General features: G+C 35.6%; 1 protein-coding gene across 2 annotated transcripts in view; it reads left to right on the top strand.

The window, feature by feature from the left end:
• Positions 1 to 17,412, top strand: part of LOC138694978 (LIM domain only protein 3-like) — a 913,591-nt gene that overhangs the window by 316,764 nt on the left and 579,415 nt on the right. For both annotated transcript variants that reach the window (XM_069819207.1, XM_069819208.1), the window contains exon 3: positions 15,879 to 15,969. In XM_069819207.1, coding sequence (XP_069675308.1) covers positions 15,887 to 15,969 — 83 coding nt within the window. In that variant the 5' untranslated portion in view covers positions 15,879 to 15,886. The remainder of the gene's footprint in view (positions 1 to 15,878; positions 15,970 to 17,412) is intronic.

Here is a 17,412-nt window from a genome sequence, read left to right as displayed (position 1 = left end):
ACGAGAGGAGTGTTGGGCCGTGTTTCACAACACGCTAATAATGTTACTTCTTTAGACCCATAAAGATACTAAATTCGGTGTTTCATAAACATTATGCACAACTTATAAAATGCGGACACTAATACTGTATTATAGTTCATTACCCAGCGGATTCTGTTTGAGGTTAAGAGCACATGAACATGAGTGGTTCAGTCTGGTTACGTTGTGTTTGTATCCTTCGTAGCCAATATTAAGAAATGGTTTGAGGTTAAGTCTGACAAGCATTAAGCGATACTGCCCCTTTATAAAATTTTATTACAATATCGAATCTGTTATCTGTTTCACTATTTCACGTTGATCATAATGCTCTCCATATTACATCCGCAAATATATTATTTACTTGTATTTAATTTATTGAAGTAAATAGTAGGATTCAGGATCTAAGCATTCCAACACACATTCTTAATCTCTACACTCAGAATCGCTACCAGTTACGTACACTTTCCTTTAAATGTTTATTGAAATTCTCTTTAAAAGTAAAGTAACTGTAATAGTTTCCGGATTTTTTTAGATCGATACTGTGTGCGAATAATTAGCATGTTCGAACTCTACCACTGCACTGGGGTCCCGAATTCGCAACTCGAAACTTCATGTTGAACACAAGTCAATGAATGGATTTTCATGTCCTAAATTTCATTCGATCTATTTTTCGAATGTAATATCTATCATATAGAGTATCCTCGCTTTATCGGCGCCGTTAGCTATATTATTATTTTGGGAGGGGGGGCTTTTATTATTATTATTATTGTTATTAAGGAATTTGAGAGTTGGGTTTAGATTATACAGTTTACAGTTCTATATTTCTTTTCTTTCAAGCTTCCATTTTACCGTAGTTTTAATCATACAATCAACGTTTGCAACGTTGATACTGCATTGCTGTTACTTTCTCTCAAAAAAGAAATGTTGTGATAAATAAACACTGACCTACAGTAAGTAATGTAACATCATATTTCCCTAAAATCAGTTATTCTTTGAGAGCAAACAGTTACAGCATAAGTATATATATTTCTCAAAGTTAAAATAATACTGATTTTCTGATTATATCTTTGCGTCAGCTTTCCTCTCCATCTCTCGCGAACTAAATGAATTAATCGAACTAAATGATTAACTGCATCAGCTTTTCTCAAACGAACTAAGGCACTAAGCGAACTAAATGATTATATACGTCAGTTTTTCTTAGACGAACTAAATGAACTAAACGAACTAGATTATTGAACTAATCTCACTATCGAACTAGTTCGCCGCGAACGAATCTGTAAATTGAACTGAATTTCCCATCACTACTGTGAATACATAAGCATTGCTATACTGTATAGCTGTACCCACACATATTACACAGTTCTTAGTTCTGGGTGTAGTGTGTAATGTAACGATGCAGTACTAAATAAAGTGCGAAATTCTACTTCCACATCTACATCTTCATCTTCTAATTCCATGTCCATTGTATTTAGTAGTAGTATTTATTTATTTAACCTGGTAGGCCTTCTCTGCCCCTCTACCAGGGGATTGCAACTATAATTACAATTACAATTACAATAAAAATTAAAGTACGACAAGATTACCTGATTTATGAAAGCTAGACATTTTGTCATAGAAGTTAAGAACAAAGAACATTTTTGTATTTACTGAATTACAAATTAAACCTAGAATAATAAACTTCTATAGTGATGAAATTACCATATATTGAGATATTTTGTGATAGATTAAGAGAACTATTTACAAGAAACCATGTCTGAACGAGTCTCAATTACTGACCAAGTGCCTAGTAAGTTTGCTGTCAATTGTTTGTAGGCTATCTGAAAAAAAAATTACATTCCTTCATTCAGTTTTGATAATTATGTTTTCACAAATTATTCATTTAATTAATATATTAATCAGCTTACCTACTTGTAATTATATTATAAGTTTTGAAATTGAATTATGATTTCAGGAGATAATGAAAATGTATTTCTGTTAGGTATGATAATAAGAGAAAAGCGCATTACATGCAATTAACATTATTAAACCTGTATTTCGCTTTCCGCAATTGGCATTACTGAATAACATCTAATTTCTTCATAGCAGTAATCGATATTCCATCTATCGCAATTTCACAATGTCTGAATAGGTTAAGTATTCGTAAATGTACAATTATTAACATTTTGTGAGCGAATTTTTTAGATATATTATTTACATTTTTATTTTATTCACGAAATAATCCTAATAAATGTCACTCGAGGTCTGAGATTTCCCAGATAAATCCACTCGCTTCGCTAGTGGATTTATCGGAAAATCTCAGACCTCTTGTGACATTACTATAGATAAATATTTAAATAAAAAGTAACGAGTTCTCTACTAGCATCAAATACCATACTATAATAATACCAGACAGCTGTATACTAGTAGCATTGGCGTGAGTGCGAAATATCGCGGACCTGACATCTAGCAGAGGGGGATGAAATTACGTCCACATATACAAATATTAACATAGCGGGATTCGGACTATTGTTTAAAACGTGAGTTACTAATGTGGAATAATATATGAAACACTTAAGAAATGTTGAATAGTATTTAATGCGAAATTATTACCTTATATCAGAGCTGCATATTATGAAAATATTGCATACTTCATATTACTTTCTGTAATTATTAATTGTTACATATTTGTTCTTTGCTTTAGTGAGACAAAATCAGTTCTGACATTAGGAATGAATTTACAATAATGCTTTGTATACCCATTGCTGACAACTGCAAAAATAAAAATGGTAGTATTCTGTTGCTTGTAATAATTATTAGTAAATGCATGCAGACAACAATTAAACTTAATTTGCTAAAACCTTAAAATTTCCAATATATTTTAACTTCTATTTATTTATTAGGCCTAAATAAAAAAGCTAATTTTATTGTTCTATCATCACAGAGACAAAGGCATTAGACCTAATAACGAATTTTGTTGACTCACGTTTTATGAACTGTCGGAAATCGAAAGTACGATTTGGAGCAATTTGTAATGCTGCAATTGTCACAATTATAAACATTACATATACACATGACATTTTAACACAGCACTAATTAATAACACTATTAACTAGCTCAGCAACAATATACATTGCAGTTGATTACAGCTTGTTTCCCGAATATCTCCACACCGGCAGGTAGGTAGCAGCACCAGCGTCGTTCGCACTCAAAACTGCTAGCTGTCCGGTATTATTATAGTAAGGTATTTGCTAGCATCATTGATTAGTGAAGTCAATATGAGGAGTAAATAAATTTGCCTGCTGTTGTCATGGCGATAAGATAATGATGACTGTGATTTCATTTGTCTCTTAATCTGCGATAAGAAGCAGCTACGAGTCTGGAACTTTGTCAGTAGGTTTCCTGCAATTTATATCGGGTTCTCGAACCCCTGCTCCGGAGGGGAACCACGCACATAAATTCGGGGAGTGACCGCAGACGGAACGTATCCTCCTTGCGGCGGGGCGCATCTCAAGTGCAGCAGGGGCTGCGGTTACGCCCCCACAGCTGTCCGTCCGTCCGTCCGTCCGGCTGACCAGCTGCACGTCACACATAATTTATCTGCATATCTCCGCCCTCCTCCGAGCTCCCTCAACTCCTTAAGTTGCTAGTAATGATTCTTTCTGCCAAAGTTGTTATTCTCCTCGCGTCAAGTTGGTACGTCTGATATCTGGAATGATCCATCTCCCTCCAACTTCTCTGCAAAGTTTTCTTGCTTACGGCACAATGTCTCGACAAACTTCACACATTTTTCAAAGCTCCTATTCAGGAACAAGAAGTAAGAGGCAATCAAAGATTGGATCTCGGTTTCCATTTAAGTAGAGATCCTGTAACTTTGTTAACACAATTACACAGAGCAGACGTGTTTGTTGGAGGAGACAATGAAGCTGCTTTCATACTCTGTTTCCTACGCTCTGTATTGTCTCACTTGCTTAGTTACATTGCAATGTCTACATGTTCCCTTCCACCAAATCACACGTAAAATATTTTTCATTCGAGAACTTCTTGGCACAAACTGTCGAACACTTTTTTTTACCTTTTATAATCATCATCATCATCATCATCATCATATCATCATCATTACTGCAAAGTCTACGTAGGCCTCTTCCGTCTTCAACATTTGACTTCATATCTGTTTTTCTCCATCTTTTAGACCCAACAAGGGAAAGGTTTCGGTTCGAACAGGATTTTTTGGTTAAGCATTTGTACAGAGACTTACCTCACAATGGTGATGAAGACCCTAAAAGCTTTCATTTGTGTAACTCTCCGTTTGGTTGGTAATGGTCAATGCACTTCTTCAAAAATGTACATGAGGATTCTCTATAAAATGCATGAAACAGCATGGAGCAGAGCAATAAGCACAACACGCAGAAGCAACACCTGAACAATCTTCTGAACCACACTCCAGTGCTGAAAAATCAAATGCCACCTGAATTACATTTTTGAAGTCCGAGACTTGTTCAGGATTCACGTAACCAGCTGACTGCCAGGAATACTGAAGCATAGGGCGGTACACTGGAGCAGACAACTCTGGTTATGAATAACAGAGTGCATTTTCATTTTAAACACTCGATTTCCCAAGTTAAGTTCTGGATTCTCAGCAAGAGTTCAGACATAACGTTGGAGAAGAATGTTCTTAAATGGGCTTTAGACATTTTACCACTCGCACTAGTTTCTAGGCTAGGCTAGGTTTACGGGTAAGATGTCCCATCCCCTTAACTTGTGCAGTGCTCTCCCCACCCCTCAACTTGTACAGTGCTCTAACAGACAAACCACACATTACACAAACGAATGCTTTTGGGAGCTTTACAGAAATGAAAAAGATAGGCCTGTATACAAATTTTGGATACGAAATTCCTGTTCGAACCGAAACCCTTTCCTTGTAAGTGGTCTTCCAGTTACATCTTCAGTTAGAGATGGGCAGGGTGACCATACGTCCCTATTAATCGTGATTTTCCCGTTTCTTGAACCTTGAAAAACCTGTTCCGAATTTTGTTTTTTAACAAATAAGCTTTTGTTTCGATTTTTGGCGTAAGTGTGCAAATTATAAATATTTTACAAGTGTGCCGATAAATTTTTCCTGTAATACTTGCATACTGTCGATATGGAAGATATTTCTCTATGCTTACTTTACTTACATACTTACTTACTTACGACTTTCAAGAAACCCGGAGGTTCATTGCCGCCCTCACAAAAGCACACCATCGGTCCTATAAATAAACTTTTGTTTCGATTTTTGGCGTAAGTTTGCAAATTATAAATTTTTTACAAGTGTGCCGATAAATTTTACCTGTAATACTTGCATACTGTCGATATGGAAGATATTTCTCTATGCTTACTTTACTTACTTACGACTTTCAAGGAATCCGGAGGTTCATTGCCGCCCTCACAAAAGCCCACCATCGGTCCTATAAATAAACTTTTGTTTCGATTTTTGGCGTAAGTTTGCATATTATACATTTTTTACAAGTGTGCCGATAAATTTTATCTGTAATGCTTGCATACAGTCGATATGGAAGATATTTCTCTATGCTTACTTTACTTACTTACTTACGACTTTGAAGGAATCCGGAGGTTCATTGCCGCCCTTATAAAAGCCCACCATCGGTCCTTATCCTGAGCAAGATTAATCCAGATTGGTTCACTGTATTGAACGCTTTTTTAAATGAATAAATGCCACAAACATAGATAAATTAAATTCTCTATGTTTTTCTCCATTATTAGAGTAACAGAGGAAAAACAAACTATGCGGAATCTTGCTTGTCTGAATATAGTTTGCTCTTCCATAAGTTGTGTTATTGTTTTCGACCTCTGTTAATATATAATTTAGCATAATATATTTTATTTCTTTTGTTACCAATTCACTTTATAACATTTTTATTATTTAAAAGTTTAAAAGGACTTAGAGTTAAAATACTGTTGAAAAAGGTAATACCACCAGTCAGTTGATGTCTGACCTATATGATTGTACATTGCGTTGCGTGAAAGTGAATCTCCAATCAACTTGTCTCAATTTACTAAACGCTGATTTTTTGGCATCAGGACTATTTAGCAACCACGGCCAATTTGATGCTCTTCAAGAACAGAGAAACGAATGCATCGAGTGGGCGCTGATCAAGAAAGCAAATGAATGCTTTGCCGTTTTGTTGTTTTTGTAGGAGTAAAACCGTCGGATTCCATCTGTATATACGAGTAGTACAGAATAAAACAAGTGAAATGAATCGTTAAAAACGTTAGGAACCACATTTTTCTGATAATAATAGAGTCCTCTTATTAAAACATTGTAGAGGGCTTAATGAATATAATAGAAAATAAGAGTAGGGTTGGTATTGCATTGTATTTATTAACATTCCATGGTATTCATACATTGCTTTACAGCTAGAATATGGAACAAGTCAAAAAACTTAATACTATTATAAAGTCTTAATTTATAGTCACAGTCTAGATTAATATATACAGATGAGATTTACAATATAGTCTACTAGTAAAACACAAAGTTTTAGTATCAATTTCATGAAGTGTTATTGAATGTCATGAATTCACCTACAGAATAGAAGGCGTGAGATATTAGGTACTTCATTAATTTGGCCCTAAATAATCTTATGTTTTGAGTTTCACTTTTTACATCGGTAGGGAGGCTATTAAACATTTTACTGCCATATAACGCACTCCTTTTTGATAGCACGATAGACTTGCCGATGGAGTATGAAAGTTATTTTAGACGTGTATTTATGCTATGAACTGTTGAATTAGTTACAAAGTTTTCACGATTACATACGAGGACGATTATTAATGAAAAGATATACTGACAAGCCATGTGCATTATTTGTAGTTTTTTGAAAATAGTCCTACACGATTTCCTAGATTTGGCACCTACCATTATCCTAATTACTCATTTTTGTAATAGAATAGGTGTTTGTGTGATGCATAAAAGAACATAATTTTTCGGTCCCAGTCTCGGAAATCACGACGTAATTCGCCATATGACGTCAGACATCGCTTATGGATATTTTTCATAACGTTTGAAAATTTCTTCTTGAGGAGAATCTGTTAGATAATTTTAGAACAATATATCTACTTACCTTAACTGTTTCCTATTATAAATTATTATAACTGCACTATAAATAACATACACTTGATTAATGATCAGTCACTAATCAGCAAAAATCTCTTATACATCTTGATTACACAACTTTTAACACTGTATCACTTCGGAATATGTATGGTACCGGTATGACTTTCCTGTGTTAAATTTCAACGTACCCCGTTAACATGTTTCGACCTATTTATGGGTCATCTTCAGAACTGGTCGTTGTTGGTCTTGGCGCCACTTCTACATAGGACAGACAGGCAGATCGTTTCAAACACGTTACAAAGAACACATCACAGCCATAACAAAATTACAAAACACCTCCACAAATGCTAACCATACCCACAGAGACATCAACACAGACATGGAAATACTGCACATCCAACCAAAAAGCCAGAAACTAAACACACTAGAACAATATGAAGTATACAGACACACAAAAACACACCCCAACGAAATTCTCAACACACAACTCAACTTCAAAACACACACACTCTTTGACTCTACACTATACCACAGGAACACACCCTCACAGGAATCAGAAGAAGTGTCGCTAAGACCAACAACGACTAGTTCTGAAGATGACCCATAAATAGGTCGAAACATGTTAACGAGGTACGTTGAAATTTAACACAGGAAAGTATTATCATACATATTCCGAAGTGTTACAGTGTTAAAAGTTGTGTAATCAAGATGAACATATTTCTTTTCAACAATTTAATTATCTTCATTCAGGTCAAGTCCATCTACATTTGAAGAAAACTAATGGACTTTCTCCACAAATTTTTCTGTTCCTAAAGGAGTCCCAGCAATATAAGTACATTTCGTAGATATCTTACTTATCCTATGAATGAATAACCCCAGCACTGGGATATTTAACAGCATTTTGATAAAATTCATTATAGGTGCCGAGAATTCTTTTGTGAAATAAGAGCCACTTCTAAAGATGCCCAAAAGTTGTTTAATTGATGGAGGAATAAATGAAGGGATTTTTAAAACAGTAACCATAATCCAAAAACATAAATTTTCAGGGCAAACAAGAAACTATCTGGCATGGGTTGACAATTCAAGTCTGAAATTCATCACGCCACATCATTAAGGTGTTACAGAAATTTGGGAAAACTGAAATACATTTATCACTTAAATTGCCTTATAGAAATACATGTGTAAATAAATGCAGGTAACTGTGGACATTGGTTGTTTTAAAAAAAAATACTATTTTAGCTATCAAATGGTGGAATTTTTCATGTGATTTTTCTGAAAATCTCACCGTGTCGTGTATTATGAAAATGGAAATGTGAGGATGATTTGATTGTACTGTAGTTACGCATCTTTCAGAATAATGAAAAATTGTCTAAACGTTTTGAATAATTATTGTTCCTCGACGACGCTGGTTGCAGCGTTCTTAAAAATTCTCTCTCGGTTGTAAATTACTCTTAATACTGAATAGCGTGTGGAGACAGCGGGTAATAATTTCTCTGCGGATTCCGCACAATATTTACGATCAAACACAGTCCCTAGTTTTGGAGAACTTTGCTCATCTACAAACACATGAGAGTCGCTTTGTCGTCTGATATTGCGGTAGATGGCAGCAGCAGCAACAGCAGCTCGGGGCTGATAGAGATGACATGTGGCTGTTCCCTCAGGTCCACTTGAAAATTCAAACCGCACAACTCCCTGTAACAGCTGGCGCGTTCAAACAACCATGGAAACGGTCGCCAAGGAGCAGAAACAAATGAATAGGTCCGTTTACGTGTTTCCTAATATTATAAATTCCAGATAAGGACGATGAGGAAAAGGACAAAAGGGTTGAGTTTGCCACTTCCCGTACCTTCGCGCCGAGTCGTGCGCGCTCTCCTATTGGTTAGTGATGACGTACGCACTAGAAATTAGTTCTCAATTCCTTACAAGATTTTGATCGATACAGTAATTTAGACAGAAGTCAGGTTTGTTGAAACCATAAGTTGAGACAAGTTGTGCCTTCAGAATATAGATCTATATGAGTTATAGTCCTCGTCACCGTTTTTGGCGTGTGAAATAAGTAATGGGAACGTTAAGTACGAGTGTTTTACATTTGCCGCAGTCAGTCTGACAATTGTGTTTGGAAAATGGCTGATGTGACGTGTATAGGAAATGGTACCATTCTCAGCTGCACTAGCAACATGATTACAAACTGGGCACTATATATCTCTAGGACACACGCCAAAAACGCTGGCGTCAGCTGTACCACGAATTCATTCTCATAAAATTAATGCTAATATTTGTTATCTTTCATTGTTCGATACACTGTTTTGACACTTATAATCACTGAACAACTTTATGATATCTTTACTGTGTTAACTTTTGCAATTTACTTGGCTGACTAGTTTCGAAGTGGTATCCTTCATTTTCCGAAGCCTAGCTATCTTCTGGTTTCCTGGTTTCCTTTTCTGGTGTGGTGTGTTCATGATTGTGTCGAAAAGGGTATGTGTTTTGAAATTCAGTTGAGTGTTCAGGATATGATATGGATGTGTTTTTGTATGTTTATAAATTTCATATCTATCTATCTATCTATCTATCTATCTATCTATCTATCTATCTATCTATCTATCTATCTATCTATCTATCTATCTATCTATCTATCTATCTATCTATCTATCTGTCTATCTGTCTGTCTGTCTGTCTGTCTGTCTGTCTGTCTGTCTGTCTGTCTGTCTGTCTGTCTGTCTGTCTGTCTGTCTGTCTGTCTGTCTGTCTGCCTGCCTGTCTGTCGATCTCTCTGTCTGTCTGTCTATCTGTCTGTCTGTCTGTCTGTCTGTCTGTCTGTCTATCTATCTATCTATCTATCTATCTATCTATCTATCTATCTATCTATCTATCTATCTATCTATCTATCTATCTATCTATCTATCTATCTATCTATCTATCTATCTATCTATCTATCTGTCTGTCTGTCTGTGTCTGTCTGTCCGTCTATCTATCTATCTATCTATCTATCTATCTATCTATCTATCTATCTATCTATCTATCTATCTATCTATCTATCTATCTATCTATCTATCTATCTATCTATCTATCTATCTATCTATCTATCTATCTATCTATCTACCTACCTACCTACCTACCTACCTACCTACCTACCTACCTACCTACCTACCTACCTACCTATCTATCTATCTATCTATCTATCTATCTATCTATCTATCTATCTATCTATCTATCTATCTATCTATCTATCTATCTGTGTCTGTCTGTCTGTCCGTCCGTCTATCTATCTATCTATCTATCTATCTATCTATCTGTCTGTCTGTCTGTCTGTCTGTCTGTCTGTCTGTCTGTCTGTCTGTCTGTCTGTCCGTCCGTCCGTCCGTCCGTCCGTCCATCCATCCATCCATCCATCTATCTATTTATTTATATATTTTGCTAATAATTGTAACATAAAATATAATATATACAGAAAAACTTTAGCTCGCCTCTGAAAGAGTAGAACTCGTGCTAAGGGGCGGATTCCTGAATATTGTTCTAGGGGGTTAAGTTTCTGGTAGGCTACTGCAGCAATATAGACACTGACATGAAAATACTACTTGTAGTAGGAGTCACTGCCATGCTAGTTCCTCTTTTTGACATTATTGTAATAAAAATCTAAATACGAGAGGAATTAATATTAAAATGTGAAATGGTATTTGTATCGATTACCCCAGTGCATGTATCACTCCATATGTTATATTTATTTTCACTTACCTGTGCTATAATCTTGAATCCTAACCACAACGTAACACATAAAATACCAGTAACTATTATCTATTAGTATTAATACTGATATTAATTAATTATTAGTGTGTTCAAATTTCACTAGCTTCCAGTAAATAAGAAATCTAGAACAATTTGAATTTTCAGAATTTGCACTACCGACGACAACTGTCATTGCTGCCAATATAACAGTTAGAATATCACTACCAGTTATAGTATTTATCAGTACTGAAATTCGAAATGAAGTTGGCAAAAGTAAATTAAATCTGCAAACTATAAAATCATCATAATCCATTACCATGTGTAGTAATGGAGGAAAATGGTTAGGTTTCACTCTTAGGGTATTAGTAAGCTGATCCGGAACCGTCCATTAATTAGTTAATTAATTAATTCATTCATTCATTCATTCATTCAGTGTTCTGCCCAAAGACAGATCTTTCGCTGCAAACCCAGCGTTCTGCAGTCTTTCTGATTTTCTGCCTTCCTCTTTGTTTCCTCATATGATCCATATATCTTAATGTCGTCTATCATCTGATATCTTCTTCTACCCCGAACTCTTATCCCGTACACCATTCCTTCCAGTGCATCCTTCAGTAGGCACTCTCTTCTCAGCCAGTGATCCAACCAATTCCTTTTCCTCTTCCTGATCAGTTTCAGCATCATTCTTTCTACACCCACTCTTTCCAACACAGCTTCATTTCTTACTCTGTCTGTCTACTTCACACGTTCCATTCTTCTCTATATCCACATTTCAAATGCTTCTAGTCGCTTCTCTTCACTTCGTCGTAATGTCCATGTTTCTGCCCCCATATAATGTAACACTCCACGCAAAGCACTTCACTAGTCTCTTCCTTAGTTTTTTTTCAGAGGTCCGCAGAAAATGCTCTTTTTTCTATTAAAAGCTTCCTTGGTCATTGCTATCCTCCTTTTGACTTCTTGACAGCAGATCATGTTACTGCTTATAGTACACCCCAAGATTCGGACTATTGCTTATAATGAGAAAGCATGTGTTAGCTCCCTAACATCGAATTTTAATTCATTTTATTTTGTGAGTGTCATTTGTACTGTTGAATCTGAAATAAACTCGCCGACAGAATCTGTGCATTGCTCAGGTACCTATCTGTTAATTTACTAACAGAGCGTTATTCCCTCCCCCTTCTTTTGTTTCTTACGGAGCGAGGAGTGCTCCTGGCGGCGCATACCGGAACGCACAAGTTGTGCCTGCGGTCTACACAACTCGGGCTATTTGTTTGCGCTGTCTGCCGAGCGTGGCGCTGCGGTCGCACCCCAACAAGTCCAGTTGTAGTAACTTCAAATAAGTCACTTCTCTAGCAGCTTATGAATCGGACAACTTATCCCAACCCCAACCCTCACGTCAGACTGCATTCTAGTTCACAGATTATCTCCGCTAACCATCCAGCCAACCATTTCGCTTAACTCAGATTTTGGGCCTTTTGCTGTTCTCAAGCGATAGCCCTTCGTACATTTTCTTTTGGCTCACGCGAAGTAGCTTACTACTTAGCTACAATAGTAATATACGTTACAAGAGCGGTATGTTGACGTTTTCATGGTCGAGGAAAAGATTGAAAAAGCGAAACGTAGTTGAACAAACATACCGCTCGTGTATCGTACATTATTTTGTGCGAAGATCGTTTATTACATACCTGAAAGACGAATTTCTAATTAGTTGCAATGAAATCTCTATGTTGGTTTCTCTTTAATGACGGCAACTTCGGAAAACCAAAATATCTTTCTTCAACATTGTTACTATAAAATGTTTTCTGTGTTTACTATACTCCAGCAGGCCGTGATATACGTCTGTCTTTTTTTTTCCCAGTCTATAAATGCGAACTTAAAACAAACGGTAAGGTTATGTAATGATTTATTTTTCATTTTAATATTTTAACAATATTATTTATATAACATATTGCAGTAATAACATCGTCATCTGGGATCTTGTTGATTTTTTCACGGCTTCCTTAATGTTACCTGCATTACAAATGCAGTAACTTTTGTGGTGTTGTAGAATTTACTTAATTTTTGCAAATATTTAAAAACAATAATTAACATTGCAATTTAGGTGAAATTGCAGTGGTAAGTTTCCAATTTATAATTATTACTATGTTAAACGTCTCTAAAAATAATATGTTAAAAGCCTAAAGCAGTAAAATGAATGTCGCGCTTAAGCGGTAAGAAGAGGGAAATTGTTATGTGTGTTACGTTGGGAATACTGAATGTGGTATTTCACACTTACCGCGTATTGGTTCTGTGCGGAAAACAAGCAAATACGCACGATCTCGCACAAAAGCCTCATGTAGGATAAATCTTTCTTTAATCCAGGGAAGAAGACTTACAAATACATTCTAGTAAAGATTTTACTAATTCTTGTTTCCTCATTTTGATCTTCAATGCAAATCACATCACATTAGATATCACTCATATACAGGGTGGAAAGTAAGGTAGTACATTAATTGGTCCACATCTGTGGAGTAACGGTCAGCGGGTCTGGCCGCGAAACCAGGTGGACCGGGTTCGATTCCCGGTCGGGGCAATTTACCTGGTTGAGGTTTTTTCCGGGGTTTTCCCTCAACCCAATATGAGCAAATGTTGGGTAACTTTCGGTGCTGGACCCCGGACTCATTTCACCGGCATTATCACCTTCATCACATTCAGATGCTAAATAACTTTAAATGTTGATAAAGCGTCGTAAAATAACCTACTAAAATAAAAAAATATATTAATTGTAGGATGTGATTCCTTAAAATATAACGAACAAAAAAGTCTAATATCATTTTGCTCGTTTTTGCGAGGTTTTTAAGAAATGATACTTTTATGCCGATATTTCGAGTGCGAATTTTACGAATACTATTTAAAATACGCTGTATGTCCAACTGCACACTAATGCAATGTAAACATCACAAGAGCTGATCAGTTGCGAGTACTACGCAAACTGTCTGTCGTCTCGACAGCGATGCCAGACTTTTAGAACTTCTGTACATCACTCGACAATCAATGTTTCCAATGTTTCTTCAATCGATTAATTCGAAATCTGTGAATTTTCTAATTAAAATATAGCTGCAACGTGAACATAACAAACGTTCTCTTCGTTGTTATACAAGAAATTACACCGTATTTTAAACAGTATTCGTAAAATTCGCGATCGAAATGTCGGCATAAAAGTATTATTTCTTCAAAAACCTCGCAAAAACGAGCAAAATGGTATTAGACTTTTTTGTTCGTTATATTTTGCGGAATCACATCCTACAATTAATGTACTACCTTACCTTCCACCCTGTATGTGCGTTATTGATATTTTCTAACGATTTACAGTAACAAATATTAAAATATGATTCTTAGCTTTGATGTCCGTTCTTCCTCATAAATTCTGTAACCTACTGTAGCTTTTACTGTGACTGTAGCTTCAACTGTGACAGTAGTCCTTCAATGTATCAACCATATCCCACATATTTCCTTGCCGGACAACTGTTAAAAAATAGGTATTTTATTACCAACAGGACTCAATTTTATTAACAATTTTTATCGGACATACTTTTTTTTAACTCAGTATAGAATAGGTTAAAATTTGTATCAATGTTTATGGAGATAAAGTATACTAAATGTTTCAGCATCAAGTAGTAAAAGTCATCCCTAATTCCTATATAATTGGCGAATATTTAAAAGAAAGTAATACATTTTCTACATTTCCTGACTTACAAATGATTTTTAAATAACTCTGAAGTTCATTGCCGCCCTCACATAAGCGCACCATCGGTCCCTATCATGAGAAAGATTAATCCAGTCCCTACCATCATATCCCAACTCCCTCCAATCTATATTAATATTATCCTCCCATCTATATCTCAGCCTTCCCAAATGTCTTTCTCCCTCAGGTCTCCCAACTAACACTCTATATGCATTTCTGGATTCGCCCATACGTGCTACATGCCCTGCTCATCTTAAACGTCTGGTTTTATTGTTTCTAATTAGGTTAGGTGAAGAATACAAAGCGTGCAGTTCTGCGTTGTGTAATTTTCTCAATTCTCCTGTAACTTCATCCCTCTTCCTAAGCACCTTGTTCTCGAACACCCTTAACCTTTGTTCCTCTCTCAAAGTGATAACTCAACTTTCACAACCATACAGAACAACCGGTAATGTAACTGTTTCATACATTCTAACTTTCAGTTTTTTTGGAAGTAGAATGGATGACAAAAGCTTCTGAACCGAATAATAGCAGGAGTTTAATTTCCTCTCGAGTGGCATTTGTATTTGTTACTGTGGCGTCAAAGTATCTGAATTTTTGCACGTTTTCAAAGAATAAATTTCCAATTTTAATATTTCCATTTTGTACTATGTTCTGGTCACGAGACATAATCATATACTTTTTTTTTGAGGATTTACTTCCAAATCTATCTCATTACTTGCTTCAAATACAATTCCCGTGTTTTGCCTAATAGTTTTTGGATTTTCTACATTAATATTCTTAAATTACATACATACATTTTAATAAATACAAACAATTTCAGATGAATTATTTTAACAAGAATTCTACACGGCCATTCATGTCACACAAAATTCCACAAATTTTTGTAACACTGTAATTCAAGTATATACAAGAAATATTCTAATGTGGTAGGCGGCTAGGATGGTCTGATTCACACGATTCCAAGATATGTATTAATTTGTTATTGCAAACGAGTAACATACTATGATCACTTCATTACGAAAAGTTTTAGACCTCCACAGAACGAATCATTCTGTAAGTCTACATTATGTTAGCCTACACATTTCCATAGCATGAATAATTCATAAGTTAGGTAAAATATTCCTTTTCATTTTCCTTATATGTGGTAACTGAAATATAATTTTCGTGAAGAGATTAAATTTGTCTTGATTGGCTATAGATCGGTTAAACTCTCTACATTTTTTCTTTAGTTTTTTCTTGTCTTGGTAGAAGTACAATCGACATTACATTTCATCGGTTTGTCGATGACCGCGTTCCCTACAAAAGATTCTCTTGACGTTGCAGGTGTCGTGATGACGATGGACGTGAAGGCGGAGACGCAGAAGAACACTTCTCCTCAGGAGTGCGCTGGCTGCGGCAAGAAGATCACAGAAAGGTGAGTGTTATGCTCAGTACAAAAATGGGATATTCCGTAGCTAGCGTTTCGAGGGCCGAACTCGGGACGTATCCTTGCACTTAGGATCATATTGGTTCAGAATACGCCTTACATGTGATGATACGTGATGACATAGTTCTAGGAAACCTCTATTGAATTAATTATCATCATTTAACCAACTAGCTATCTCAACTTAATTATAATTCTTTACATATTGCATATAGACTGAATTGCATTACATTAGCTCATAAATTAAGTTATTACTTTTTCGTATAAACTTTATCTCAAATTAAATAAGCATGTACTAGTCGTTAAAACTTAACTGAAGAATATTGCTGGAGAATCTTTAGTGTATTGTAAATATTATTCACAATTTAAATATGAGCCGTTCAGAGCAAAAGTGGTGTAAGTCAAAATTGGGTAATGAGGCTTAAAGTAAAAATTCTGTAAAATACAGCGCAAAGTAGCAATTAATATGTCCTTCTTGCTATCCATTGACTACTAATAGTTTAAATAAATTGAATATTAATTGATATTTTGCGCTGTATTTTACAGAATGTTTACTTTAACCCTCATTATCCATTTTTGACTTACACCACTTCTGCTCTCAACCGCTCATATGTACGTATGTCGCTATTGTATTGATTAAAGCTGGTTGAGTGGAAGAGAAGGCCTTATGGCCTTAACTCTGCCAGCGAAAATAAAACGTTGTATATTCTCCAGGACGACAAATGGCCCGGGTGGTATTAGTGAATCCGAAGTTGACAGTCTGGCCATCCTATCTCAGTCCTGACAGAGCCAGGCTCCATTCCCAGACGAGTACCTCATAAACTAGAGGGCCTGGAGCTCCAAGCTATTCAATCCTATACCAGACTGAGTTGGTACCGTGAAAGAGTCGAAGACAAACAATATAACCTTATCCAACTGAAAGGTCTCAGTTGCTCTGTACAGATTTTGTTTTTCAATTTTTAACTAAAAATGATGTCATTCTTACGCATTCTTCTCACTATAATTATTGCAAATCATACGATATTAGGAATTGGATTCTTTGCACTTCAATTATGCATCCTAATGTACAGTCTTGAAGAATTTACAAGAGTGGCGTGATTTGTAACAATTGTTGTGATAAATGCATAAGAAAATGTAATTTTGTTGTTAAAAATCGAAAAAAAAAATTGTATGAAGCAACTATGGAATTCACAACACATTTTTAGCTTCAGAATACTAGCTAATTGAAGAAATGATACTCCTGAATAGTTCATTTCTTACCTGTAATGTTCTTTTACCCTTAATACTCAAGAATAATGGTACTTTACAAACAATTTAATATCGAAGGGTTCAGAACCATAGTGGGCCAAGCGCCATTTACTAAAACCGTAGAAAACAAGGGTTAAAATGAAGTTATTACCATAATTCAATGGAAACATATAGCAAGTAATATAA

Source organism: Periplaneta americana, chromosome 2 (assembly GCF_040183065.1).
Source record: "Periplaneta americana isolate PAMFEO1 chromosome 2, P.americana_PAMFEO1_priV1, whole genome shotgun sequence".
In the NCBI taxonomy this organism is placed as follows: Eukaryota; Metazoa; Arthropoda; class Insecta; order Blattodea; family Blattidae; genus Periplaneta; species Periplaneta americana.
The sequence above is the reverse complement of the archived record's forward strand: the minus strand, read 5'-3'. Positions and strand labels throughout refer to the sequence as shown.